This window comes from Rhinolophus sinicus, linkage group LG16 (assembly GCF_036562045.2).
Source record: "Rhinolophus sinicus isolate RSC01 linkage group LG16, ASM3656204v1, whole genome shotgun sequence".
Lineage (NCBI taxonomy): Eukaryota > Metazoa > Chordata > Mammalia > Chiroptera > Rhinolophidae > Rhinolophus > Rhinolophus sinicus.
The window spans coordinates 17278161-17303380 of NC_133765.1; the positions used below are offsets into that span (position 1 = coordinate 17278161).

General features: G+C 51.6%; 2 protein-coding genes and 1 pseudogene across 3 annotated transcripts; 2 read left to right on the forward strand and 1 right to left on the reverse strand.

The window, feature by feature from the left end:
- The first annotated feature begins 1141 nt into the window (after positions 1–1141).
- On the forward strand, positions 1142–3964 carry LOC109433810 (glutathione S-transferase theta-2B). Its single transcript, XM_074321444.1, has 5 exons — positions 1142–1320; positions 1964–2051; positions 2972–3122; positions 3207–3380; positions 3693–3964. The coding sequence occupies exons 1-5, from the start codon at positions 1209–1211 to the stop codon at positions 3900–3902; spliced, it is 735 nt and encodes a 244-aa protein (XP_074177545.1). The 5' UTR covers positions 1142–1208; the 3' UTR covers positions 3903–3964.
- Positions 3965–6571: 2607 nt separating this feature from the next.
- LOC141569268 (proteasome subunit alpha type-1 pseudogene) lies at positions 6572–10478 on the reverse strand (annotated as a pseudogene).
- Positions 10479–16647: 6169 nt separating this feature from the next.
- Positions 16648–25166, forward strand: LOC109433811 (glutathione S-transferase theta-4). Of its 2 annotated transcripts, XM_019710326.2 has the most exons (5): positions 16648–16861; positions 17823–17910; positions 22235–22385; positions 23544–23720; positions 24833–25166. In XM_019710326.2, exons 1-5 carry the CDS (start codon positions 16750–16752, stop codon positions 25028–25030), a joined length of 726 nt encoding a protein of 241 aa, XP_019565885.2. In that variant the 5' UTR covers positions 16648–16749; the 3' UTR covers positions 25031–25166. The 2 variants fall into 2 exon arrangements, with proteins under 2 accessions (XP_019565885.2, XP_074177605.1); XM_074321504.1 differs by lacking the exon at positions 16648–16861 and having other exon boundaries at positions 17673–17910.
- The last annotated feature ends 54 nt before the right edge of the window (positions 25167–25220 follow it).

The window sequence follows — 25220 nt, forward strand, 5'->3', positions numbered from 1 at the left end:
CATTTTCTGATGTTCCTCATTCTGGCCCTCTTTAATACCCTTCCCTACTGACACCTTAATCAGCTTCCTTACATACGTTCCTATCACCCAAGTCCTTTAATTCCTTCCAAATTGATGTTTCAGAAATGTCATGGTGCCATGCATGATGGGAATTGTAGTAACTGCAATGGAAATGACATAATGACTTTAAAATTAGCTAAAGATCAGGTTCCAGACATAGAGATCAGCCTCGCTGGATCAAACTGGTTCTTGTTTTTTTTCTAGCTGCAGGAGTCAGATATAGTCATTTGTTACTTGTTTAACCAGTGAGGCAACTCACATTGTACCCTGGAGGTATCCTGGAGGGGTTGTCAATTTCCTAGGTTACCTGTAATTGGCTCAGACGAATTTCCCCAAAACCTCATCCTGGAGTTGGGGAGAGGGCTAGCTGGCCCCCGGGGGGAACTGGCAGTAGAAACTGCTTCTCTCCACAGCTCTCCTTCTCTGTGAGTGAGCTTCTCTCAGGACAGACTGCTGAATGTACTCAGGAAGTGTGACCAGCAGAATCCTCAGGTCTCGTTGCCCACGTTTACCTCCGCAAAAGGACCCCCTGTCTCTTGGATTCCAAGTTCAGAAATCCCAGGACAACATTCTGATTTGTCAGCTTCCATCACCTACAAGAGCGATGGGCTACTCTGAAAGATTCAGCTATTGCGGGGCGCCCAGCCCTGCATCGTCACTGTGGCCCCTGGGAAGATAGACTGGGGAGAGGGAGAGGAAGGAAGGAGAGCAAAGGAGGGTCTGGCCCATACAGTGTTTCCCTGACCCCTGTATCCTGGCACCTTCTCTTTGCTGAGGATTCCATGCGCACCCTCCTATCTGTGTCCTGTCCTGGCCTTGCAGGCAGAGCTCATGAAAGATGAGGGCAGGTGAACAGCCTACCTCACCCCACAGCATTCACAGCTCCCTGTAAACTCATGTCCCCCACGTGGTTTGGTACCTGGCACCAGGTCCAGGTCTGAGCAAAGTCTTTTCACAGAGACACATGTTGGTACAACTTAACCAACCAGGGGCAGGCAGGACGGGATTGCTTTTGGCAATAGTCCAGGAGGGATGTACTCCTCACTGGTTCACACCCCAAAGGGGAGGAGCCCGAGCTCCTATTTCTAGAGGCCACCCTGCTCCTGCCACTGCTACTACCTGCGTCTGCTGTCATTGCCGCCCCCGCCATGGGCCTGGAGCTCTACCTGGACCTGATTTCCCAGCCTTCCCGCGCTGTCTACATCTTTGCCAAGAAGAACGGCATCCCCTTCGAGCTGCACCATGTGGAGCTGCTCAAAGGTGGGTTTGGAGGGCTCCCCAGGTGTCCACAGGCCCCTTGCACTCACAGGCTCCTCCCCCAGCAACTCCCTGAGCAGCCCCATGACCCCCACCGCCAGCATAGCTCCCTCATGCCATGTCGGCTCCCATTGGAGAATGAAGGCCCTCAACTGTGCTGCCTTGGACAGATCACAGACCCTCTCTGACCTTAGCTTTCCCCTCTGAAAGGAGAATCATGTCACCTTCTACTCTGTGGGGTGGGCAGAAAACTGGATTTTCAGAGTTCCTGCCCTGAAAGCATGTATTTAAATTCATAAAGCTCTAAACACTCTGGGCAGAGCAACACATTGTTGTGAGACTCAAGGGGTGAGAAGAGCCCAGCCACCCCCTTTTCCTCCCCTCCCCATGCTCACCCCAGTGCTGGCTAAATCACTTCTCTTCCTCACCAGAGCTCCTCCCCAGCCATGGGACTTGGCAGGGCAGGGCGGCCAGCCCCTGCTGGGTCAGGAGGCCCGCACAGGGAGTGGGGAAGACCCAGTGCTCCACCAGACCCCACTGTTTCTCAGCCCAGGCTGGCAAGGGGCTCAGGTTGGGGGAAGGAGAGGGAGGGCAGGGCAGGTGTGGTCCTTGCCCTGCAGGGCTTTTCTGACCTCTTTTTCCTCAGGCCAGCACCTGAGCAAGGAGTTCTTCCCGGTTAACAGCCTGCAGAGGGTGCCCACCCTCAAGGATGGTGACTTCGTCTTGAGCGAAAGGTGTTCTCCTTCCCTCCCACCTCTCCACACCTCAGCCCACCTGGCCCTGGCTCTCCCACTGTGGGCCCACCCACACCCTTCAGGCCCTGAGGGCGAAGGTGAAGGGTGTGGTGGGAGCAGACAGCCTGGGGTGAGCCCAGAATGACCAGGTGTTTGACTAGCACATCTCTGCCCCTTTCTGTCTTCAGCCTCTGCTTCTGGTCCCCAGGGCCTCTCCACCCCCAGACTGAAGGGCATTAGAAGAGAGGACATTGGGATATTTGTCCATTGTTGGACAGAAAGGAGGCTCAGCAAAAGGAAGCTGACAGGGCCGCTCCTGAGTCCTCAGGCTATTAGTCTGCCAGGGCCTGAGGGCACAGTCCATGGTGAGGGCAAGCCGCAGGCAGGAAGAGATCAGGAGGTCAGGTGCTGCAGGAGTGAGTGCTGGGGGACCTGTCAGAGGGCACCCAGGACGCATCTGAGAACATGCATCCTTTCCTGGTTCCAGACCTGGGCACTTGGACATGCCATGGGCTTGACTGAGCACCCACTGCGTGCCAGCCCCTTGTGGATTCCAGAAGTCCAGGGAGCCTTTTCTGAGCTGCACAGCCTTGAAAAAGTCACTTTACTAGTCTGAGCTTTATGTTTCTCGTGTGCAGGAGGGATGACAAGAGTCTGTACCTGATAGGCCAGCTGGTGGGGTGTCACAGAGATGAGGTTATTCAAGTACAAAGCACAGGGTCTGGGCAAGAGTTAGTGCCCAAGACAGAGAAGAAAGGAGACCCGGGAGAGTACAGTCAGGGCAGAGACAGGACGTAGTGCCCAGGGAGCTGCCCACCAAATGAGGAGGAGCCCCAGGGCCCCACTGGGGGATGAGAGCTATTGGGGATAAAGGCCCCGAGCCAGGGTCCTAACAGCCACTGCTCCTGCCCCTTCCCTAGCGTGGCTATCCTGATTTACCTGAGCTTTAAGTACCAGACAGCGGACCACTGGTACCCATCTGACCTTCAGGCCCGCGTGCGTATCCATGAGTACCTGGGCTGGCATGCTGACCGCATCCGTGGCACCTTTGGTGTGTCCCTGTGGACCCAGGTGAGAGGAGCCATCTGGGCTGACTGTCAGGGACCCGGGAAGAGGCAGGGGCCTCAGACTGAGCCTATTTTTTACCCCTGTCAGGTGCTGGCACCGCTCATTGGGGCTCAGGTGCCTGAGGAGAAGGTCAAGCGCAATAGGACTGATGTAGACAAAGCTCTGCAGCATTTGGAGGACAAGTTCCTGGGACACAAGACCTTCCTCACCAGCCAGCATGTGACGCTGGCCGACCTCATGGCACTGGAGGAGCTGATGCAGGTGTGAGCTTGGCCAGTGCAGCAGCCTTTGTGGGCAGCATTCGCCTGTTGCCACCCCCATTAGACAGATAGAATTGCTGAGGCCTAGAGAAAGCTAGGAGTTTGCCCAGTATCACAGAGCAAGTTTCTGGCTGACCTGATGCTGGAACCCTGACTGGCTTCCCTCCTGAGTGGGGGTTCATCCTGGTGCTCTTGGCCCCGAGGCTGTCCACACCGCCCTGGACCTCACGTGGAGGTCGGGGAAAGGCCAGACACTTGCTCCTGACACTGGGACTTCCGTATCCCCACAACTTTCCCATCCTTGTCCCTGCAGGTCGTGGCTGTTGGTTATAACTTGTTTGAGGGACGACCGCGACTGGCCGCATGGCGAGAGCGAGTAGAGTCTTTCCTGGGCACTGATCTGTGCCAGGAGGCCCATGGACCCATCTTTAATATCGTGGAGCAAGCAGCCAACAAAACACTCCCAGAGCCTTCTCCAGAATTCTATCCGAATATGCTGCTTCGTATTTCTAGGATCCCCTGAGGGGTCTGCAATGAGGCTCACAGGGTCAGAAGATGAGCAATAAAGATTCATTGTGTTTCCTACTTGTCCCTTTTCATCTTTTCTGTCTTGTCTCAGTCTCTGGTCTCTGACTCTAGGAGGAGCTCTGCACAGTCAAGACATCCAAGCTCCTTGGCAATTCTTCTCCTCAGGTGCAACAGAAATAATCAATAGAAGACTAAAACCCATCACACACATGAAGAAAAATAAATGAACTAAAAATAAGCTAATGTCAGTGATATTTGAAATATAATGAAGGTTCTGACCACTTTGATATGGAACCAAGAATTACTGGATTGATTACCTTGTTGTATTACAGTATGGAGAAAAAGTATGTCCGAGTAACCTTCATCATAGTTTAGCACAGTAACCTGTGCTGGCAGGTTCTAGGGTATCTGGTGTGGCTTGTTCTTCCCGCCCCTCTGGAACATCACTCCCCTTATCATAGTTTTATTTCTCCAGCAGGTGAAAGAATTGTATTTCACAGTTATCTTTAAAACCACAAAGACACTACGGTCTTCATATGAAAACACTAGGACAATGTGGGGACAGAGCCAGGAGAGCGGTGTCCAGGCTCTCAGCCTCACGTGGAAAGGTGCTGGCTTGGGTAGTAGATGGACATCAACTGTGAGCAGATGGCCATCGCTGTGGCTGGTTGGCCGTCAGCTGTTACTGGGTAGCCATTAGTCCCTAATATAACTGCCCTGGCTACACTAGGGGGTTAGTCGGCTGGTTGGCAGAGAGGTGGACGGCGGATTGTGGATCGTGTGGATCCTACTTCCTGTGTCTCGCTCGGCCGCCAGTGAGACTGGGGTGCAGAAAGACCCCTCGTTGGGGTACTGGCAGATGTTTGCTGTTGTGTCTTGACCAGCCGCCATCGAGGATATAGTGGTATGACTCCCCTATCTATGGCTCCATCATTATTCCTTTTTGGCCTCACCAGATCCTCCATTGTTATGCAGGGAGTGGGAGCTGAGTCCCTGCATTGCGGACAAGTACCTCATAACTGGTTTTGAGCACCGGTTATAATATGGTGTGTGAGGGTAGGGGTGGGGGGTAGGTTTTCCACCACCCCAAGTAATTTCGTTCTGCTGGTGTCTGAGAATTCATCTCAATTCTGGCACGATCTACCCAGAGGTCAGCATCAGATCCCAGAGTTTTAGGGCTCAGTCCGACAAGACTGTCTCTCTCTTGCAGACACCAGTTCTGAGTCCAGGTTGTCACTAGTACCTCTGAATGAGTGGCTATAAATTGGAGGTTCCCAATACCACCTCTTTCAGTTTGATTAACTTACTAGAGCAGCTTAGAGAAGTCAGAGAAGCATTTCATTCCGGAGATTGTTGTGTCATTGGAATTAACCTCTGATGGTTCGCAAAAGATGAAGGATTTCATTGCCTCAAAAAGTTAAGGAAAGTTTATTTAAGAAGTAAGACGCCTGCATGGAAGTTGCCAGGACAGACAACTGCACCTAATTTCAGGGTAGCTTTTTCTTCTATAGGAAAGAGTAGGTTAATTTCCTTACTGCAAGAGACATGACATATACTGAGGTCATTTGATTGACATATTTTGGTTATATAACTAGTTTCTTTCTCTGCGTGCTCTTGCATACAGAAAAACCTATGGGGGAGCCAAGCCGTAACGATCATTTTAATTGTATTATAATGAGGCTAGAGTTCAAATAATAGACAGGTTTTAACAGTTTGTGCATGTGTGAGGAACAAATTAATACCATTTGGGTCTTGTGTCCTCTTTTAGGAGTGTTTGGACATCTTTGATTTATTTCTAGGGGATGAGCCTGGGTAGTTCCTGGGGAGGGAATGCAGGCCTGGGCAGTTCCCCTACAGGCTTACTTCTATTAACCCCTTTTTGCCTCACCATAGATCACTGGTTTATTGTAAAGGATATAACTCAGGAACAGCCAGATGGAAGAGATGCTTCTGGCAAGGTATGTGGGGAGGAGGTGGGGAGAGTCCATGCCCTCTCTAGTCAAGCTGCCCCTCCAAATGTCCACGTGTTCACCAACCCAGAAGTTCTTCGAACCTGTCCTTTTGGGTTTTAATGGGGCTTTATTGCAAATGTAGGATGGATTAAATAATTGGCCATTGGCGATTGATTCAACCTCCAGCCTCTTACCCCTCCCTGGAGGTCAGGGTGCGACTGAAACTCCAACCCTCTAATCACATGGTTGCCTCCACTGGCAATCAGCTCCCATGCTTAGGTGCTTTCTAAAAGTCACCTCAATATCATAATAGGAGACACCCTTATCATTCTCCATACTTGGGAAAGTACAAGGGTTTTTGGAGCTGTGAGCCAGGAACTGGGGTAGAAGACCAAATATATATGAGAAGTAAAATTTGGTCATCTGAGTGACCACCTATATATTTCTTATACATCAGCGTATCGCACCTATACTTTCTAGAAAATGATTCAATAGACCCTCTCAAAGAAAAATGCAGGAAGGTTGCTTGGAAAACACTCACACCTGGACTGATTCCTATAACATACATCCCACAAGTCTGTATCTTTTGGTTCAAAATATGGATTATTATCATCACTATGTGGTTCTGCATTCTTGCCTATTTAATAATACACACAGACACTTGTTTATCACTTAATGTTCCGTTGGTTTGTCAGCATTTCCTGCAGGTTCCTCAGCAGGTTGAGGAGACTGTGTGTGCCTTTCTCTCTGGTGTTTCTTCAAGAGCTTCCAGGAGTGGAGACACAGCATCATCATGAATCAAACACTCCATGTCTTTACCAACAATTTCAATGAGAATATTTTTTGTACTTAGGCTCCGTTCTGCAGGAAGTATCTCTTGTAAGGCGTGCAACCGTGCTTCACCAGTTCATTCAGATTTTACTCCATAAACTCAGACATATGTCTTTCCAACTAAGTATAAGATGATTGAAAACCGATTCCACTGGGCATGGCTCTGCAGTCAAAATAGTAAGCAGATGGACAGGTTTGAAAATGTGAGGGCCCGTATCTCCAGAACCAGCAATAAGCAGCCCGACACCCAATGGCCTCCAGCCACACGTCTGCATGGGTGTCTGGGTCCTGCGTCTCATGAGAGCTATGAGATGAGACACAGGGAGAGGTGTATCAAGTAGAAATCTGAAAACCAAAAATACACTCCAGTTACATAAAATTACACAGCAGTCTAGCATCAGCATAAGTATTGTAACTGAGCTATCAATATGGTTGTCCACTTGGAGTTTTTTTCTCACTGGGGTCTTTTCAATATAACCAGCACAACATGGGTTTTTGATTTCAGATCAACTATGGTTGAACCTTGTTTCACAGCTTCTATTACATATTCAATGAGATGTATCCTGCCCTGAGGGTTCCACCCAGTAAGGTCATTATCATACTGGTTTCTAATCGGGGTTCCCAGGTCAGGCTGTGACCTCCTGCAAAGCTGTGTGTCACAGCACCATTCCCATTATTGTGTGAAATCTGGTATTTCTTGAAAGATTTGAAAATGTATTTGAATTGGAAAATATCAGTGTAATGTTGATCGTCAAAATGTTCACGTGATGGAGTGATTCTGGTGTCAAAGAGCCACCAGTTTTGGGGAAGCATTTTGATATGTGGCCATTCATTAGAAGACATTGTGTTTTGAAGAATGGGGGTGGGGGCCACCTAAGTCCTGTGGACGAAAAAGGCACCACCTGCTAAAGATGACAAGCTCAGGAGGGTCTGCATGGCAGACCTTACAAATTCAGACACTGAAAGCAACCACATAGGATGATCTGAACATAAAAATGCCCAAAAAAGCGAGTTATGGCGAAAGTCATGTCCTTGGCCTGTAGCTTCCTTGACAAAGGTCCATCTTTACCTAAAGTGAGCCTGTGTATTATCTTATTGCAGCCATGGTAACATAACTTTGAAATGTCAGAAATCTTTTCCAGACCCCTCAGGGCACACCCACTGCACCAAAGCAGGAGACCACGGAACCCCTAGTTGTTATCTTGTTCCCTGAATACCATCTCTGTAAATGTTGATTTAACTATCGTGTATCAACCAACGAAAAAGACATATGGGTCTCTCTATTTTACTTTTTATCCACCCCTGAGATTTTCCCGATTTGCTTTCTCCCACCCTCTTAATCTACCACCAATGGATTTCATGTAACCCTCCTTACATCTCCTCCTTTGATTCTAATGTATAAAAAAAGCTGCAAAACTACTATCCTCTGGAGCATTTTCTTAATTCATTGAGATTTTCCTTCCTGGCAATTGTCATCAGTTTGGTTCAAATACACTCATGAAAATTATCCACAGGTTTGGATGTTTATGTTGAAGGTCGTATAGCATGCTTCTGAAGGGCCAGGTCCTACCGTAAGCACTTTGTGTGTATGAGCACATTGCGTCCCCTGCGAGCCTGGCACAGACAGCAAGACCATCCTTTATTACTGTGCACAGCAGCCACTGCACCCACTGCACCCACTGCACCCACAGACCATGATGTGGCCACTTAGTTCCTGCTACTGGACCGGCAATCTGTGACTATTACCGTGAGTGCCCAGTGAGTCACTGTGGAGTGCAGCTACGGGACACCCCTCAAATGGGACTGCTGAGTAAGGCATCACATACCCTTCTTGTTAGATATTGCTGTCTGTGGAGGTTGTCCTCACGAGAATTTGTATGAGAGAGCCTGTGGTGCCGTAAGAAAATACCGCAGACCCGGGGGCTGACACAACAGAAATTTACGTTCTCACAGTACTGGAGGCTGGAAGTCCAAGCCAAGGTGCCATCAGGGTGAGTTTCTCCTAAGGCCTCTCTCCTCGGCCTACAGATGGCTGCATTCTCCTGAGTCCTCACTGGGTCTTTCTTCTGTGTATGCGACTCTTTGCTGTCTCTCTGTGTGTTAATCTCTTGTATGTGCACCAGTCAGATTTGATTGGGGCCCATAGTAATATCGTCATTTTAACTTAATCACCTCTTTAACCCAATCTCCAAATCAGTCACATCCTGACGTGCTGGGGTTTAGGGCTTCAACGTATGAATTTGGGGAGGGGATGCATTTTGCCCCTGATAGCGCCCCACCAGTAGTGATGACAGTGTCATCCCATACAATGTGCTAAGAAGCTTGACTGTGGCAAGTTGATGAAACAGAGCAGAATCTCAGGTGAGTTTCACAGGGGATTTGCATTTGAGGCATAAACCTGGGTATTTCAGGAGTCATTTGCTTTTCCTGTCATGTGACCTGTTTACATTATGGGTGAGAGGACCTCATATGTTGCCTAATGAAGGTATTTGGGATATGGGGGGCCAAGCATCTTTGAACTGGAGGCCCTAACTATGGACCGCGATCTTATAGCAGCAAATGCCCCTGAGCTCACTCAGCCCCAGCTGCTGGTAGCTTCTCTGAGATTCCAGCCCTAGGAGACTGTGCCATCTAAAGTCCTGTCACCTCAACTATTTACACCCCCTATTCGTACCTCCCATCCCTGACCTGTGGGCCTGGAGGCTGGGGCTCTTTTCCACCCCTCTGTTCCCGCTCTCCTTGTCTCACAGAAAGTAGTGAACACTTCCCACCAAAGCCCCATTCTGGTCTAATTTCCTCTTGAGTGGACACCTTTTATTGTAAGACCAGCATCTCAGTGGGGTCTGTAGAGGAAACAATACACCATCTTTAACCCTCTCAAAGCCTCCACCTATTTTATAGTCAATCCTCACAACCAGGCATGTGCCTAAATACAACACATTTAGGAAATTGCACATAAGCCCCAGAAACAGCACAGGTCAAAGTACACAACACTTTAAGTTTCTAATTTATAGACCCTCTCAAAGAAAAATGCACCCCATTATATGGTCTCAGGAAGGTTGCTTGGAAAACACTCACATCTAGACTGATTCCTATAACATATATCCCACAAGTCTGCATCATTTGGTTCAACATATAGAATTATTCTCATCAGTACGTCGTTCTGCACTCTTGCCTATTTAATAATACACATGTACACTCATTTATCACTTAATGTTCCGTTGGTTTGTCAGCCTTTCCTGCAGGTTCCTCAGCAGGTTGAGCAGGTTGTGTGTGCCTTTCTCTGTGGTGTTTATTCAAGAGCTTCCAGGAATGAAGACACAGCATCATCATTAATCAAACACTCCATGTCTTTACCAACAATTCTAGTGATATTTTTTTGTTTCACAGTTCTATTTACTGACATTTCTATTTTCAATTGAGTGAATTAATTGTTTTCTTATAGGGAGGTCTAGCCCCCAAAGGAGGCTGCACGGCTGATGTGGCTGCAGTTCTCAGAACCGACTGTAGACGTCACGACTAACCAAGAAATGGTGTCTTTACCAGGAGGCTCTGAGCCCACCTCTCCTGGGCTTTGGTGCCCCTCCATCCTGTGCCATTCTGGGCCTGGAGCCTCTCAGCAGTTCCCACCTGCGGCTGTCCTGCCCTGGAGGTGCCTGGTGGGTGTCTTCCCTCCTAGGTACTGTTCTGGCCGCCTCCCCTACAGAGATTCCCTATACTTGCCTTTTCCCATCATCCCCGGGGGGTTGGGGTTGGCCAATGGCAGTCTGTGCCTTTTTGATCCACATCCATGATTTCTTGCTGTTTATAATTGAGGGTTTGCTTTTATCAAACATAACTTATAAGAAGTAAACAATGAAGTTAAATGGTGACTGAGTGCAGTGTAGGTGACAGCTAAGTCTTGGTGGTGACTGCAGTGGCACTAGCCATCCTGTGTACCAACGTAAGAGGAGGCAGTGGGATCCCCAGGTCACATGGCAGGAGGAGGGGCAGAAAAAACACCACGGAAGTGACCTTGAATCTTGAACTTTTGCTCTTGGCAGATGGAAGGGCCCGAGCTAATGCTAGAAGCATGAAGATCCAGTATGTTTGGGACTCTCCGGTACCCAGGTAAGAAGAAGGGGATGCTGGGAGGTGAAGGCGGAGGTGAACCTGGAAAGCCAGTTGTGGCAAAATGAGTATGGACTTTGGAGCCATGTGAGAACCGGACATTAGTTCCTAGACAATGCAGAGTGTCCTGGCTGTGACTGGTGGGGTGGGAGAGGGGAGGGACACTGCCTGACTGCTGGATGGTGGAATGGAGTGTGCAGAGCTGACTGGAAGACTGGATGAGGGGGAATGTATCAATAGTAGAGACCTTCCGCCAGAGGCCTGTAGGGTCTGAGAGATGGGAGTGGCTGGGTACCAGGGTCCTCAAAGTTGTTGCCCTGCCTTGTCCATCCGCTTACCAAACAACCTGTCCACGGGTACTGTCCATCCCACAGGTCCATGCCTGTGTAAATGGGTGCCCAGCTGGCTCAATGACTGCATCCAGCGTAGCGTGGGTTCACCCATGTGGATCCAGGTGAGAAGAGGGAGGTTGAGGAGGGGAGAAGGCATGACGGGGTGTGGGCAGGACCAAGGTCCCAGGGAAGGCGGGGCTGCAGGCAGCAGACTGAGCCCACCCTCTACCACATTACCAGGTCTGCTCTGCTCATCTGTACGCAGGTGCCCAGGGACAAGCTGGGCAAGAATACGGACACACGAGTTCCCAGCGGCAGGGCTTCTGTCCGCAGTCCCCAGGTGACACTGGATGACCTTGTGGTGCTGAAGGAGCTGGTGTGGGCTCCAGGTGTGGGCTTAGAAGAGACAGGCAGCCTCCCTCTGCTGACCCTGCATGGGGGTGCTGGGGGTGCCACCTCTGTTTGGCAGATGGGGACAACCCCTACCTCTTGCCTGTCCCTCGAATGGGCAGTGCGGTCCCTTCCTGGCTTCCTTCAGATCCTGTGGCACCTGTCCTTCCCTGGGCCTTAGGTGGGTGTCAGTGATGTGGCCGTCCCTGCCTCCTGTTCTGGGTCCCTGGAATCCAGGCCTCAGACTGGCCTGCCTGTGACCCTGCTGTCTGTGGCTCTCGGGGATGATGTGTTGGATGGGTGGCCGTGGTGGCGGAATGGAATGAGCAAGTGGAGGCTTTCCTGGGTACACAGCTGTGCCAGGAGACCCACAGTCCCATCCTGAATGTCTGAGGCCAGCTCTGACCTCTCTGTATCTGGTCGTTCCCAAGGCCTCTTATTGGAAAGGCCAATGGCCTCACCAGGGACGTGCCTTATACCTATTTTCAGCCCTTTGTTCCCAGTCACACTCTCCACAATCCCAGGATTGTCTTGAAGTGGCCCTGCCTAATCCCTTCAGAATGGCCAGGGGTGCAAATGTCCTCACAGACCATGTGCTGTCCCTGAACCAAGGGTTAAGTAAGCCCTGCCTAGGCCACAGGGCCTGGAAGGATGCATTTTTGTTAGGGGGTGGTTTTAGGAGGGGGAAGTATCCCCAAAAATCTTGTCCACTGAAACTTCAGATCCTGTGAGAAGAGCGGGAAGCCTTTAAGTTCCCTTTGCATGGGTCAGGAAGTCCAGAGAAAGGCTCCCACCTCCTTGGGTCCCAGAATGGGGCCAGAGCAGCTTTCCAGGAAGCGATGGCTGGGTGCCCAGAAGGACCAGGACGCTCGGGCTTGCTATCTGATCCATGACCTACCCAATCAACACAGGCCAGTGTGGACACCAGGCCCAGACTGTCCTCTGGATCCATGAAAACCCTGCCTGCAACCCAGCCCTTGGCATCCTAAACCTGGGTCCTGGCAGAAGAGAAGTGCATACGGCAGCCAAAGAAGAAGACCAGTGCAGACCAAGAGGCAAATGGACAGGGAGCAGTGTGGTCACACAGGGGAAGTATGCTCTCCAGCCATGGGAGGGTGTTGCCCAGGGAGCATGGGATCAGATCTGGAGTTTAGGAATTAATTCCCTGTGGTGCTGTGTGGAGCAGGACCGAGGACCCAGGTGGAGGCAGGACAGCTGATCTGGAAGCTGGCAAGGTCAACCAGGCCATCCAGTGGCTCAGTGGGGGGATAAGAGATGCAAGAGGTAGAGCGACAGCATGGCAGCACTTGGCAATGGAGGGATGTAGTTAGGATGAGGAATAGGAAAGACTCCTAGGGGCCTGGCCTGAGCCCCAGGGGATGCGGTGGGGAGCTGTGGAGGGGGGCAGTTGAGAGGGGAGATGGAGGTGCCTTTTTTTTATTTAATTGGGGAAAGGGAACAGGACTTTATGGGAAACAGTGTGTACTTAACGGACTTCTCCGAGTCAAGTTGTCCTTTCAATCTTAGTTGTGGAGGATGTCATTCAGCTTCAAGTTGTCCTTTCTGTCTTAGTGGTGGAGGGTGCAGCTCAGCTTCAGGTCCAGTTGCTGTTACTAGTTGCAGGGGGCACAGCCCACCATCCCTTGTGGGAGTCGAACTGGCAACCTTGTGGTTGAGAGGACGCGCTCCAACCAACTGAGCCATCCATGAGCTCAGCGGCAGCTCAGCTCAAGGTGCCGTGTTCATACTTAGTTGCAGGGGGTGCTGCCCACCATCCTTTGCCAGACTCGGGAAATTCAACTGGCACAACCTTGTGGTTGAGAGCCCACTGGCCCATGTGGGAATCGAACTGGCAGCCTTCGCAGTTAGGAGCACGGAGCTCCAACCACCTGAGCCACTGGGCCGGCCCCAGAGGTGCTTTTAAGATGTGAGGATATTTCTCAGTGTGAAGAGAGGAGTGACCAGGGCTGGAGGTGGGGAGGCATGTGTGTGTGAGTGTGTGTGTGTCACAGGCTAGTGGGAAGGCATACATAGAAGGCCTTAAAGACCCAAAGTGTGTGTCTGCCCAGCTGTCCTCCCAGCCCACCTGCCTGTATTACTTCAAGTTGAAAGAGTGTGAAAGCCACACTGGTTGTCCCAAGCAGAGATTAGGGAGGCCCAGCAGGACCGGTGTTTGGTCCCAGCCGGAGGGACGGAGCAGGAGGCAGGAGTGTTCATGGGCTTGCAACACCTTGTGAAGGAGGAAGAGGGCAAGACTGGGGACCCTGCTTTTGGAAAACCCACTACCAAGGGGCATAGCCCACCCCACTGTCACTCCCCATAGAAGAGGAGGGGTGGCAGCTTGGCAAGGCACCAGCCAGTGGTGGAGGAAGTGGGCTTTAGGGAGGGCCACAGACCTCAGGCTCCATTTTGAGGGACAGAGGAAGCTCCTGGACGTCGGAGGTTGGAGGTGTGAGGAGAGGGCAGGTGAGGCCAGAGAGAGAAACAGCAATGGTGCTTGAGCTCTTTCTGAACCTGCACTCACCTCCCTGCTGTACCATCTACATATTTGCCAGGAAGAATGGCATTCCCTTTGAGCCGAGGCCTCTGAAGTCGGCATGAGGTGAGTCTGGAGCTAGGTGGCACCATGGATGGAGCGCCAAGGGCCAGAGCCAGTGCTAAGCCTCCCTCCTCTCTGCCTCCCAAGGGAGCACCTGAAGCTGGAAATCCTGAAAGTGAACCCCTTGGGGAAGGTGACTGCCCTCAGAGATAGGGACTTCCTCCCGGCCGAGTGGTAACGGTGACCAGGGGATAGTCAGGCTGAGAGCCAGGTTGAGAGCCAGGTTCTGCCTGGTCTGGAGCTCAGGGTTGTGGGGAGGCGGAGAGACATAGCAGAAGGCTGATATCCTCTTGCTTGGAGAGCTTTCTCAACTGCTTCAACCCCTTCCTCCTGTCAGCCTGCCCAGCTCAGAGGGCAGGGGGCTGGACCAGGGGGCTGCTTGGGGGCTAAAGCTGGGAACTTCAGAGTGGGGAGAACCTGGAGTGAAGCTTGAAGTGAGCTCCTCCCCAGATGTCCTGAACATGTCCTTTCAGAGTCACAGTAGCCAGGGAGCCCCAGGGTGGCACTGGGCTCTGCATCCCCGCTCCCCACGTGCTCACTCTGCTGAGGGCAGGTCACGGAACTTCCTGCCCCGTTTCCTCCCTGGAAAATGGGGCCTGTCTGAGAGTGGAAACTGGGCTCCCAGTGCCAGGAGCCAGAAGGGGACCTAGACAGGGGTTCCCTCTGAGCCCCTCCCCCAGACTCTGGTCTTGAGGGAGAACCCAGGCTGTAGTACTAGCCAGGAAGGAGGTTGAAACTGGGCCCAGGGAGGAGCAGAGTTTGAAAATGAAGGAATGGAGCAGTTTGGTGGGGGAAACGTGCCATCTGGAGGGGGATGTGAGAGGGGGGAGGTTGTCTCCTGGAGTTGGAGTCAGAGAGAAACCCCGTCAAATCACCCTCCTTGTGAGAAATAGAGCCCTGCAGTCTTGGCAGGGTGGGGTGATCTCTGACACCCCTTCCTGCAGTGTGGCCATCCTTTCATAGCTGAGCCGCAAGTACCAGACTGAGGCTCACTGGTACCCACCTGACCTGCAGGCCCGTGCCTGCGTCGATGAGTATCTGGTGTGACAGCACACTGCCATCCTATGTCTACCTGTGCAAGGTGAACTTACCTGCTCTATTGGGCAGGATTGGGCAGGAGCCAGGACCCCAGACATGTGAGGGACCAGTTGGCCCATATGCTGCCTCCACTCCACTGCCTCAGGCAGACATCACTAATCTATCACAGCACTCTTTCCTCTGAGCCTGAATGAAACCTCAGAATCCTGCTGAACACAGAGGAAATGACTTATGGATGGCGGCTGGGGAAGAAGAGAGAGGAAGCTGAGGAGTTTAGAGAAACCCAAGATAAACTGCCTCTTTTCTTCCCTGTCCAGTGTCTCCTGCCCCTCAACTGGATGCCACATAGCTGGAGCGGCTGTTGGGTAGGCTGATGCCCGCTCTACGACACCTGGATCCGGAGGTCCTGGTGGCTAGGTCCTTCCTGGCAATGGAGCAGGTCTCCCTGGTTGACCTGATGGTGCTCACAGAGCTGATGCAGGTGAGTTTGTCCTGTCCGTTAGCTCTCTGGGGGATACTCAGGGCTGGGCTGAGCCTCCCGCTCCATCTACCCTGTCTTCCAGGCCACTGCTGTTGGCTGTGATGTCTTCCCAGACTGGCCCCAGTTGGCAGCATGGTGGGCCCACGGGAGGCTGCCCTGGGCCCTGAGCTTGTCCGGGAGGCCCAGAGCGTCATACTCAAACCTCGGGACCCCAAGAAGCACAGCGGGACGTTCAGCTGGCCCAGGAGCTGCAGCAGCAGCTGTAGGAGCCGCTCCGCTGAGAGGAGTGCTGCCCGCAATCCTGTCCGCTGCTGACTGCAATAAACAGGCTGTGTGCTCTCCACTTGTCTCCAGCCTTGCTGTGCTCCAGGAAGTGGGCTCTCCCCATTTCTGCGTGGACAGGGAATCTTCCAAGATCACAGCAGACAGTGAGTAACACTCAGGCCTCCCCATAGTGTCCACATTCCTCAGCCGCCAGTGTTAATCCCTGGCCACTGCCAATCCCAACCAAGCTAGAAGTTTCTGGGCTCCTCTGCATGGCATAGCCTGCCTGGCCTCCCCTGGACTCTCCTCTGACTCTGTCCCAGACCCTTGTTTCTCTCTCTCCCAATCCTTTTCTAGCTACAGTTCAAGCTGGACTGAGCAGTAAATACTCCCACTCTCTGCTTCTAGAGCCCTCCAAGGTTAGGTTTCATTGCCCGTCCTCCTCCGGACCCTGCAAAGCCCCTTTGGTCACATTGTACTAAGAAAGCCTGGCCATGGGAATTCCTGTGCGTAAGCCCTTCTCAGACACAGGCACAGACACACTATGTGCCAACGGAGGAGGAGGGCAGAGTCACAGCCACCCTAAGTGCCCCTGCCAGCCTCCTGTTCTGAGCCTGGGGCCTCTCCCAGCCTACTCCTGGGTGTTCTCAGAATCCTGCTGCTGTCAGAATTCCAGGCTCATGGCCTCATGACAACACCAAATGAAACAAGACGTTCCAGAATGCGGGGCCTTGGCTCTGTGTTGGAGAGGGCTGGCTGGCGCAGGGCCAGGGCTCAGGCTGCATCTAGGCTCATGCTCAGGGCCTGCTGGCCACAGCTGGAGAGGGCCCAACACGGGTTTCAGCATGGGCCTGGAGCTCTACCTGGACCTGCTGTCGGCATCCTGCCGCGCCGTCTACATCTTCGTCAAGAAGAACAGCATCCCCTTTGACTTCCAGTTTGTGGATCTGCTGAAAGGTTGGCCCCACTGCTGCCCAGGCAGGCCTGGCCCTGGGAGTAGGCAGGACACAAGGTCAGAGTGCTTCTGAAAAGTGGAGGCAGCGACCAGGGAGACGCCTTCCCCAAAGTCTACAGGGGAAGAAAGGTTCCTAAGGGAAGTGCAGGCTGTGTCCAGTCTCCACTAATTCTGCCCCAGGACGATGAACAGGCTCTTAGAGGGTAAAGTGGGAGAGAGAACTGCGGAGGAGCCCCCAGGCGCCCAGCCAGGGTGTGGGTGTCCAGTCTTGTCAGCTGTAAAGCACCTGCCAATGACGTTGGCAAAGGTCGCAGAGGTGTCTGGCCATCCCACATGTAAGAGTCCAGATGCTGCTTTGGTCGATATCCATCCTGCCCCAGTGTTCCAACCTGCTCAGGGTGACACAGACCCCGGTGAGTCTCTGCCCATGGTCTCCAACACACCCCCAAGCACAGACGGGGCTTAAAAGATCAACCTGCAGAGGCAGGGGCCTCTAGAACAAAGAGAATACATGGGAGCTCCAGAAATAAACAGCTTGTGAGTAGAGCACCGGAAATATTTCTAACTGGAGACAGCTGGTCAAGGAAGAGTTAAAACTCCTGCCCCCACATTGGGTTGATTGCTGGTCAAAGGCTCCCTTTTGGATTCCAGCTGTGTGATGAGGCTAATGCTGCCAGCTGCAGGCTAGGGCTTCAGGCCCAGGGTTCCGGCTGGAACTGGCAGCCTCCAGCATCTGTGAGCCAAAAGGTATTTCTGGTCACAGAGCCTGAGATGAGGGCAGTTGTCATGGTACTGGTCCCTGTTCTGCCACAGACTTGCCTTCTGACTTGGGTTGAGCCATGATATCCTCTGGGCCTCAGTTTCCCCTTTTTGAGCCAACGGAGAGAAAGGCATTTCTGCCTCTGGGAGTCCTGGCTCTCTCCTGGGGTGCCAGCAGCCTCAGACCTTCCCTGCCCCTCTCAGGTAACCACCACAGCAAGGAATATATAGAGATCAACCCCCTGAGGAAGCTGCCCAGCCTCAAAGATGGAAACTTTATCTTATCTGAAAGGTAAGAGTCTTCCTGGGGCCCTTCCTCCATCTGCCATTGCTCCTCCTGGGAGATTAACCTGGAGCTGACCTGCTAGTGCTTGTTTATTTCTTTTACTATGGAAATATTCACACATACACTAACGTAGATGAATACCAGCTAATGAGGATTATAATGACCCCCAAGTACCCATCACCCAGCTCCAACCGTTGTCCGTTTGTCCACTCAGGGGCCTATTTTGCATCATCTGTACCCTATTGTACTTCCCTGCCTCCTGGCCACCCCATCATTTCACCCAGAAATGTTTAGGAATGTACTTCCAAAAAATAAGATCTCTTTTAAAGAAACACACCTCCCCAATACCATGATGACACCTAATAAAATTAATAGTAATCACTGGAGTTTATCAAATATCCTGTTCATATTCAAAAATCTCTGATTATCTCTTAAATATTTCCTTTGCAGTTCATGTGTTTGAATCAGGGTCCAGATAAGCTGCAAGTATTGCCATGGGTTGATCTCTGTCTTAAATGACTTTTAATTTACAGCCCCACCCACGCCCCACCTTCTATCTGCATTTTTTGTTGGGGTTGAAGGAACCAGGTCCATGGGTCTGTGGAGTTTCCACAGTGTAAATGTTGCTGATTGCATTCCTACGGTGTTTTGGAACGTGATGTTGTGTCCCTTCATTTAGTGTAAATTGGTAGTTGGATCCAGAGCTTTAGTAAGATTCAGGGTTGATTGGTTTTCAGACTGCTTCACAGGCAGTCTCATCATTTTCAACTCTTATCTCCCAAGTGGACCACAGACCCAGGCCTGGTACTTTCCCAGGGCTGCTATAACACTGACTGGGGGCTTAGAACAACAGAAATGTATTGTGTCACAGTTCTGGGGCTACAAGTCTGAAAGCCACATGCTGGCAGGGCTCTGCTCCTTCTGAAGGGGCTGGGAAGGATGTGTTCCAGGCCTTTCTCCTAGATTCTGGGAGTCTCAGGTGTTCCTTGGCTGGTAGATGGCTACCTTCTCCCTGTTTCTCTTCACACTACCTCCCCTCTGTGTACGTCTCTGTGTCCAAATTTCTTCTTTTTTATAAGGACACCAGTCATATTTGATTAAGAGTACACACTAATGACCTCATTTTAACTTGATTACCTCTGTAAAGACCCTATTTCCAAATACAGTCACATTCTGAAGGACTGGGCATTAGGACTTCAACCCAGCTTTTTGGAGGGACACAGTTCAATCCATAACAGTCTGCCCTCTGGCTTCTCCAAATCCATGTCCTTCTCATGTGCAAAATATGTTCTCCTCATCCCAGTATCTCCAAAGTCTTAACCATCCCAGCATGAACTTTAAGTCCAAAACACCATCATCTAAATCAGCCAAATCAGGTATGGGTGAGAGTCAGGGGATGATTCATCCTGGGGCAAAATTTCCCCATCTGTGAACCTGTGAAACCAGATGACAAGTCATCTTGTTTCCAAAATACCATCGGGGTGACAGGCATGGGATAGACATGCCCATTCCAAAACAGAGGAAGAGGAAGGAAAATAGAATTTATGCATTTCAAGCAAGCCTGAAACCTAGCAGGAAAAGTTGCCTTAGATTTTAAGGGTTGAGAATAATCTTCTTTGGCTCACCATCTGTCCTGTGGGTGGTGTCCCCATCCTCTTGAACCAGGAAGGCCAAGGACCAGGTCTCACCCCAGTACCCCACTTGGGCCTCTGGTGGCAGGACAACCCTACTGGCCTCTGTACCTCCCTCTGGGTCATTCTTCCCTTTTCTTGAAGGCTAACACACATGGCAGTTGTATAGCTCCATCAGCCCATTTCACAGAAGTCTGACAACCTTCCTTCATTTTATCCCGTCTTGGATTCCTTCCGTCCAAGATGGCGTGTTTCTGTTGAAATGGTTCTTTGGGTCCACAAGTCATGCACCTAGTCTCTTTGGCAAACGGTTGTTCAGCCTTATCCTTGGTGTTCTCTCCAGAGCAGGGCCCTAACCTCAACATGCCAGAACACCTCCCCTCTGCCCTTGGCCTTATTATGCCACATTCTCACCCTGATGGTCCCTTCCCTTTCAGCTCCTAGTCTAAGCCTTAGAATGATGTGCTCTTCATGCCTGGTGAATCCACTCACATTCCCTTAGGCCTTTCCTCACCCCCTCTAGCCTCCCAGGCCCCAATGCCCAAATGTGTCTATTAGAGCACTTAGTGAGGGGCTAAGGACACCAGCTGCAAATGGCAGAAATCCACTTCAACTAGTTCTAGTAGTTTATTGGTGTGCATGACAAGCCAGAGGAATCTGAGCCTGGCCGCTGTGGTGCTGATGCTTTTCCTGCCCATATTGCCCGTGGGGCGTCCCTGTGAGTATGTCGGCCTTCTCCTCTCAGTATTCTCGATAGTCACAGCTACCAGCAGCTTTGTAGCCACATCATTGGAGTATCTGGTTCTCAGGAAAGGAACAACCCTTCCTTCTCGGGGAATCGACGTTCCCAGGGAAGAACAGGGGTGGGCCCAGTCTGAGTTACCTGCTTGCTTGTGAACTACTCCACAAGCTGGGGCCTGGGACCCGTGACTGCCAGCCACCCCCGTCACAATCACTCAATTAGAGATGGTGGAGCAGGTCCCTGTGGAAACAGTGGGGGAAAGAGTGCTGGGCAGATAGAAGACCACATGCCCTCTCCAGGGTCATTCCAGGGATTGTGATGCTTAAAAGGGCTCCACCAGTCATAGCAAAGTCTGGTCCACCCTGGAGGCAGGAAGTGTTTTAGAACATGCTGGTGTGGATGGGTCCCCTTTGGTCCTGGCACTCCCAGTGTGGGACTGGGAGGGCTGATGTCAGAGAATTAGTGTTGGGTGACCCAATCTCAAGGTTCAGGACAAGGAAACACAGAAAGTGTGGTGGTGACAAAGGCATACAGAAAGTGTTGCGGTGGGGGCGGTGGGCTCTGGCGGGTGGCACAGGCTTCAGACAAGCTGGGAGGAATCAATTGGGTCTGGGAGCCACTGGCTGGTCTGCTCGAAGCAGTTGTGACCCAGGACTGGCCAGCAAGGGTGGAGCTCCCAGAGGTCATAGAATGGGCCAGGGTACTGGGCCACTGAGGCAAGCCTCTGCCTGCCTCTCAAGCCTCCTGCAGTGGCTGAAGACCATCTCGTTGCCCTTGCTGCCAATTCACTCTACTCCCCCCACTTCCCCAGCTCCCTCATGCCCCCCACACACACCTGACCAAGGTCACTAGTTATGCCAGGCAGTCAAGAAAGGTAGCAGGGTGCATGCTTGGGGCTGGGCTGCTGAGGTCAAACCCCGATGCTGCCACTCATGGGATGCGTCTCTTTGGCAAGTTAGTTGTATCTCTGAGCCCCAGTTTCCTCAAATGCAGGTAGGCAACATACCAGTAACCACCTTATAGGGTTAGTGGGATCAGCTGATATGATTCAGGATTTAGGATTTTCCTCCTTCTCTGGGACTCCTTTCTCCTTCTCCGCTCCCAGGCTGTTCCTTCTGCTCTTCCTCTCCCTCCACCCATCTCTGCTTCTTCCTATCTGCTGACTCTGCCCAGGGGACCCCACATGCTCAGACTTTGATGTCATATCAGACTGAGCTCAGGACTCTCTGAGGCCCCAGATATCCCAGCCACCCCAAACACCCGTGTCCAGCCTGAATTCCTCCCTGCCCTTCCCCCACCAGCCAACAGCAAGGCTTGGGACATCCCCTCCAAAGTGTGCCTTCAGCCCGTTTCCTCCTATACCCCATTGTGGCCTCTGCCCTGCCCAGACCCCAGCACCCCTTGCTTGGGCATTGCGGCTGCCTCCATCCTGGCCTCCCTGTTGTTGCTTCTGCCCCTGTGGCTCACCCTCCATCTAACACCGGGGGGATCTTTCTAAGAGTCAAAGTGGGTCTTCTCATCCCGCTGCTTATATAACCCAAAAGCTTGACAGTTAAGTCCATATCATTCCTGAATCTCCAAGGGCCTCCCCATGTGGCCTTCCCACTGCTGGCTGTCTCTAACCACCCCCTGCCCCTACCCTTCTTCTAGTCACACTCTCTGACTCCTTTCTCCAAATTTACCACGCTCCTTTTTGCACCCACATTTCCACACATGTTCTCTCTTTGGACTGCTTTTCCTGATGCCATCCGCCAACTCCTCCTCACCCTGCGGGGTCTCCCTCCCTGCCCTTGCTGACTGGCGGACTGACCTGCAGCCTTTCCCAGGGAGAATGTCGGTGACTAGAGACTGTCTGTGGCTGGAGGCCCCACATTGGGCCCAGGCCATGCTGGGGTGGTGGTCGGTGTATTGAAGTGGGGGAAGGCAAAAGTAGTGCCCTGACCTGCCCTTTCTGCAGCGTGGCCATCCTCTTGTACTTGTGCCGCAAGTACAGTGCACCCTCACACTGGTACCCACCAGACCTGCACGTACGTGCCCGCGTGGATGAGTTCATGGCCTGGCAGCACACAGCCATTCAGCTACCCATGAGCAAGATACTGTGGATCAAGGTGAGCAGGTCACAGATGGGGCTGACCACTGGTGGGCTCGAGTAAGTGTCCCTGCCTCCCTGAGTCTCATCTCCTCAGCTCCCTCTCCTGCCTGCCTTATGGAGATGTTGGGAGTGTGGAGTGAACCACTGGGTATGAAAGAGGCAAGTGTAAAGGCAAGTGGAAGGGTACTCAGGAGGGGCTGATCTCACTTAAGCTAAGACAGGATTCAAGGAATTTCATTCTGACCTAGAAAATATCAGTCGAAGGGCCCATAGAGACCAGCAAATTTGAAGATGACAACTACAATCATGACAGGGATATGTTCTGAGAAATGTGTCATTAGGTGACTTTATCATTATGCAAAATCACAGAGTGCGCTTGCACAAATCTAGATGGGATAGCCGCTACACACCTAGGCTACGTGGTAGAGCCTATTGCTCTTAAGGACAGCATGTTATGGTACAAAATGACATGAGATTCATTCCAGCACAAGAGAAAATGACGCGGTCAAAGAGATGATGATAAACATGAGCTGTATGAGGCTGCTGCCAGAGTAACACAGCCTACTGTTTTACAGCACACTTTTTCTTTTTTATAAGTAGGAAGAATACACTCTAAAATAATGATAAAAATAAAATAATGATAAAAAGGTATAGTATAGTAAATACATAAACCAGGAACACAGTCATCTATTATCATTATCAAGTATTATGTATTGTACATAATGGTTGTGCTGTACTTTTATACGACTGGTGGTGCGGTAGGTTTGTTTACCCCAGCATCACCACAAACATGTGAGTAATGCGTTGCATTATGACATGATGATGGCTACAACATCACTAGGCAGTAGGAATTTTTCAGTTCCATTATAATCTTATGGGACCACCATCATATATGCAGTCCATCGCAGCACATAACTGTAACCAGCACATGTACCAATACTTCTTACCCTATGCCTGTGACAGACATCACTAATCAATCACATGATTGTTTTTCCTGCGAGATCTCAAAAGTTTTTCTGAACAATGGCCCCAGATAACTTCTGCCAACCCGAACTGCTAAAAGAGGTGAAACTACTTTACATCTTTAGTTCTGTCCAATACCTCTCTAGCAGACAAGGGTCAGGTGGGACAAGGGTGTAGCCTCCTCTTCCCTCCTCTCCCCTGTCCTGGCCAGCTGCTGATCCCAATGATCACAGGTGAGCAGGTTCCAGCTCAGAAGACAGAGGAGATTTTAGATGAGGTGAACAAAAACGTGCAGCTCTTTGAGGAGAAGTTTCTGCAGGACAAGATGTTCATCACCGGGGATAACATCTCACTGGCCGACGTGGTGGCTCTGGAGGAGATGATGCAGGTATGGAGTGCGGTGTTGGGGAGACAGAGCCCAGGCAGAGGTGGGACTCATCTGTGACCAGAGGGGCCATCGCTTGAGGATAGGCTGGTGAAGGGGAAAACATGGCGGGAGTGGGAGCCAAGTCTGGGTGGCTGGAGACCACAGGGAACACAGCAGGTTTTGAGTCGGGGAGGATCATGAGCATCCATGCTTTGCAAAGATTCCTCAGTGTGGGGAGGAGCTGGAGGGTTAGCCTGCGACAGGGAGAAGAACACAGCACTTCTTGATCAGTCAGCCAGGATCCTGGATGCCTCTTGCCCCTCGTGGACTCTTCAGGAAGTGTCCAGAGGTTTCCAAAGAGTCCTTATGGCTGAAGTGCCCCTTTTCCAGAGCTCCAGACAGCTGTACAGAGCAGTCCCCTGTCTCTGGGTCAAAGGGGCATCCACTGCGGATTTGGGTGTGGGGCATTCATGCAGGGGAGGTAGCCAGTTCTGACCTAGTTGGAGTGCAGGAAGGCCAGTTTAGACCCTGGGCGGTGACTTGTGAGGTCAACGTAATATCTGGCCAGTTGGAAAGTGGCCACTTTGGTCCTTGGTCAGTGCGCAGTACAGACCAGCACCAGGAAAAACCACTCCATTTTTTTTTGTCCCAGGTGGTGCAGTGGGACATTTCACCTCCTGCCACTTACATTTAGCGTCCCCCATCCCCTTTTGGGCCCCTGAGCATCTTGGATGCATGTTTCTTAGGCGGCCTGCTAGGTCTCCTGTCCCAACCCCTGTGCTTGACCACAGAGCGAGGTTCAACATGGGAAAAAAGAACTGATTCCTCCCACCCTCATCTGGGAACAAGGGGTTTCCCTGGAAGAAGAAAGGACCCATAAGAGGTTTCACACTGGAGAAGTGGGAACCACCTGGGCCAGGCCTCACTTCAGAGAAGGAATCAGGAACCTTGGAGCAAGACCAGTGGCCAAGAGACCCAGGGGACTCTGAGTCTTCCATCACTATCCCACATGTATTACAGAACCTGTGACCTCTGCTCCAGGCTTCAGAGGTCAGCAGACTGAAGCTGCAGGAGGGGACTCAGGTGGGGCTGCCCCGCAGACTGACCACACCTTCCTCTTTGTCTATCCATAGCCCATGGCAGGCAACCACAACGTCTTCCGTAACAGCCCCAAGCTGGCTGAGTGGCGCATGAGGGTGGAGCTGACCATTGGCTCTGGCCTCTTCCTGGAGGCTCATGAACGGCTGACAAAGTTGACGGACTGGGACTGTTCAACATTGGATCCGACAGTCAAGGAGAGGGTCTGCAAGTTGCTGCAGAAGTTCAAGTAGAAGCAGCCCGTCCTGAAGAGCCTGGCTGGCTTAACCCTCTGAGCCTCCTTCCTTGGGAGAGATGCTGAAAACAACTTAGTTTCTTTGCCTAATAAAGAACTGGAACAACCACCACGGCTGCTGAGCCTGTGACAGTTGGGATGAGGATAGTGTCTGATGTGGGAGTGGGAGATAGTGGGTCCTTCCAGCT

What these genes read in the sequence shown, in the direction of transcription:
- LOC109433810 (XM_074321444.1), top strand. Translation starts at nt 1,209, where the DNA reads ATGGGCCTGGAGCTCTACCTGGACCTGATTTCCCAGCCTTCCCGCGCT. An exon ending in GTGTGTCCCTGTGGACCCAG is followed by an intron (nt 3,123 to 3,206) that starts GTGAGAGGAGCC and finishes TACCCCTGTCAG; the next exon opens with GTGCTGGCACCGCTCATTGG. An exon ending in CACTGGAGGAGCTGATGCAG is followed by an intron (nt 3,381 to 3,692) that starts GTGTGAGCTTGG and finishes TTGTCCCTGCAG; the next exon opens with GTCGTGGCTGTTGGTTATAA.
- LOC109433811 (XM_074321504.1), top strand. Translation starts at nt 17,699, where the DNA reads ATGATATCCTCTGGGCCTCAGTTTCCCCTTTTTGAGCCAACGGAGAGA. An exon ending in GCAAGATACTGTGGATCAAG is followed by an intron (nt 22,386 to 23,543) that starts GTGAGCAGGTCA and finishes TGTCCTGGCCAG; the next exon opens with CTGCTGATCCCAATGATCAC. An exon ending in CTCTGGAGGAGATGATGCAG is followed by an intron (nt 23,721 to 24,832) that starts GTATGGAGTGCG and finishes GTCTATCCATAG; the next exon opens with CCCATGGCAGGCAACCACAA.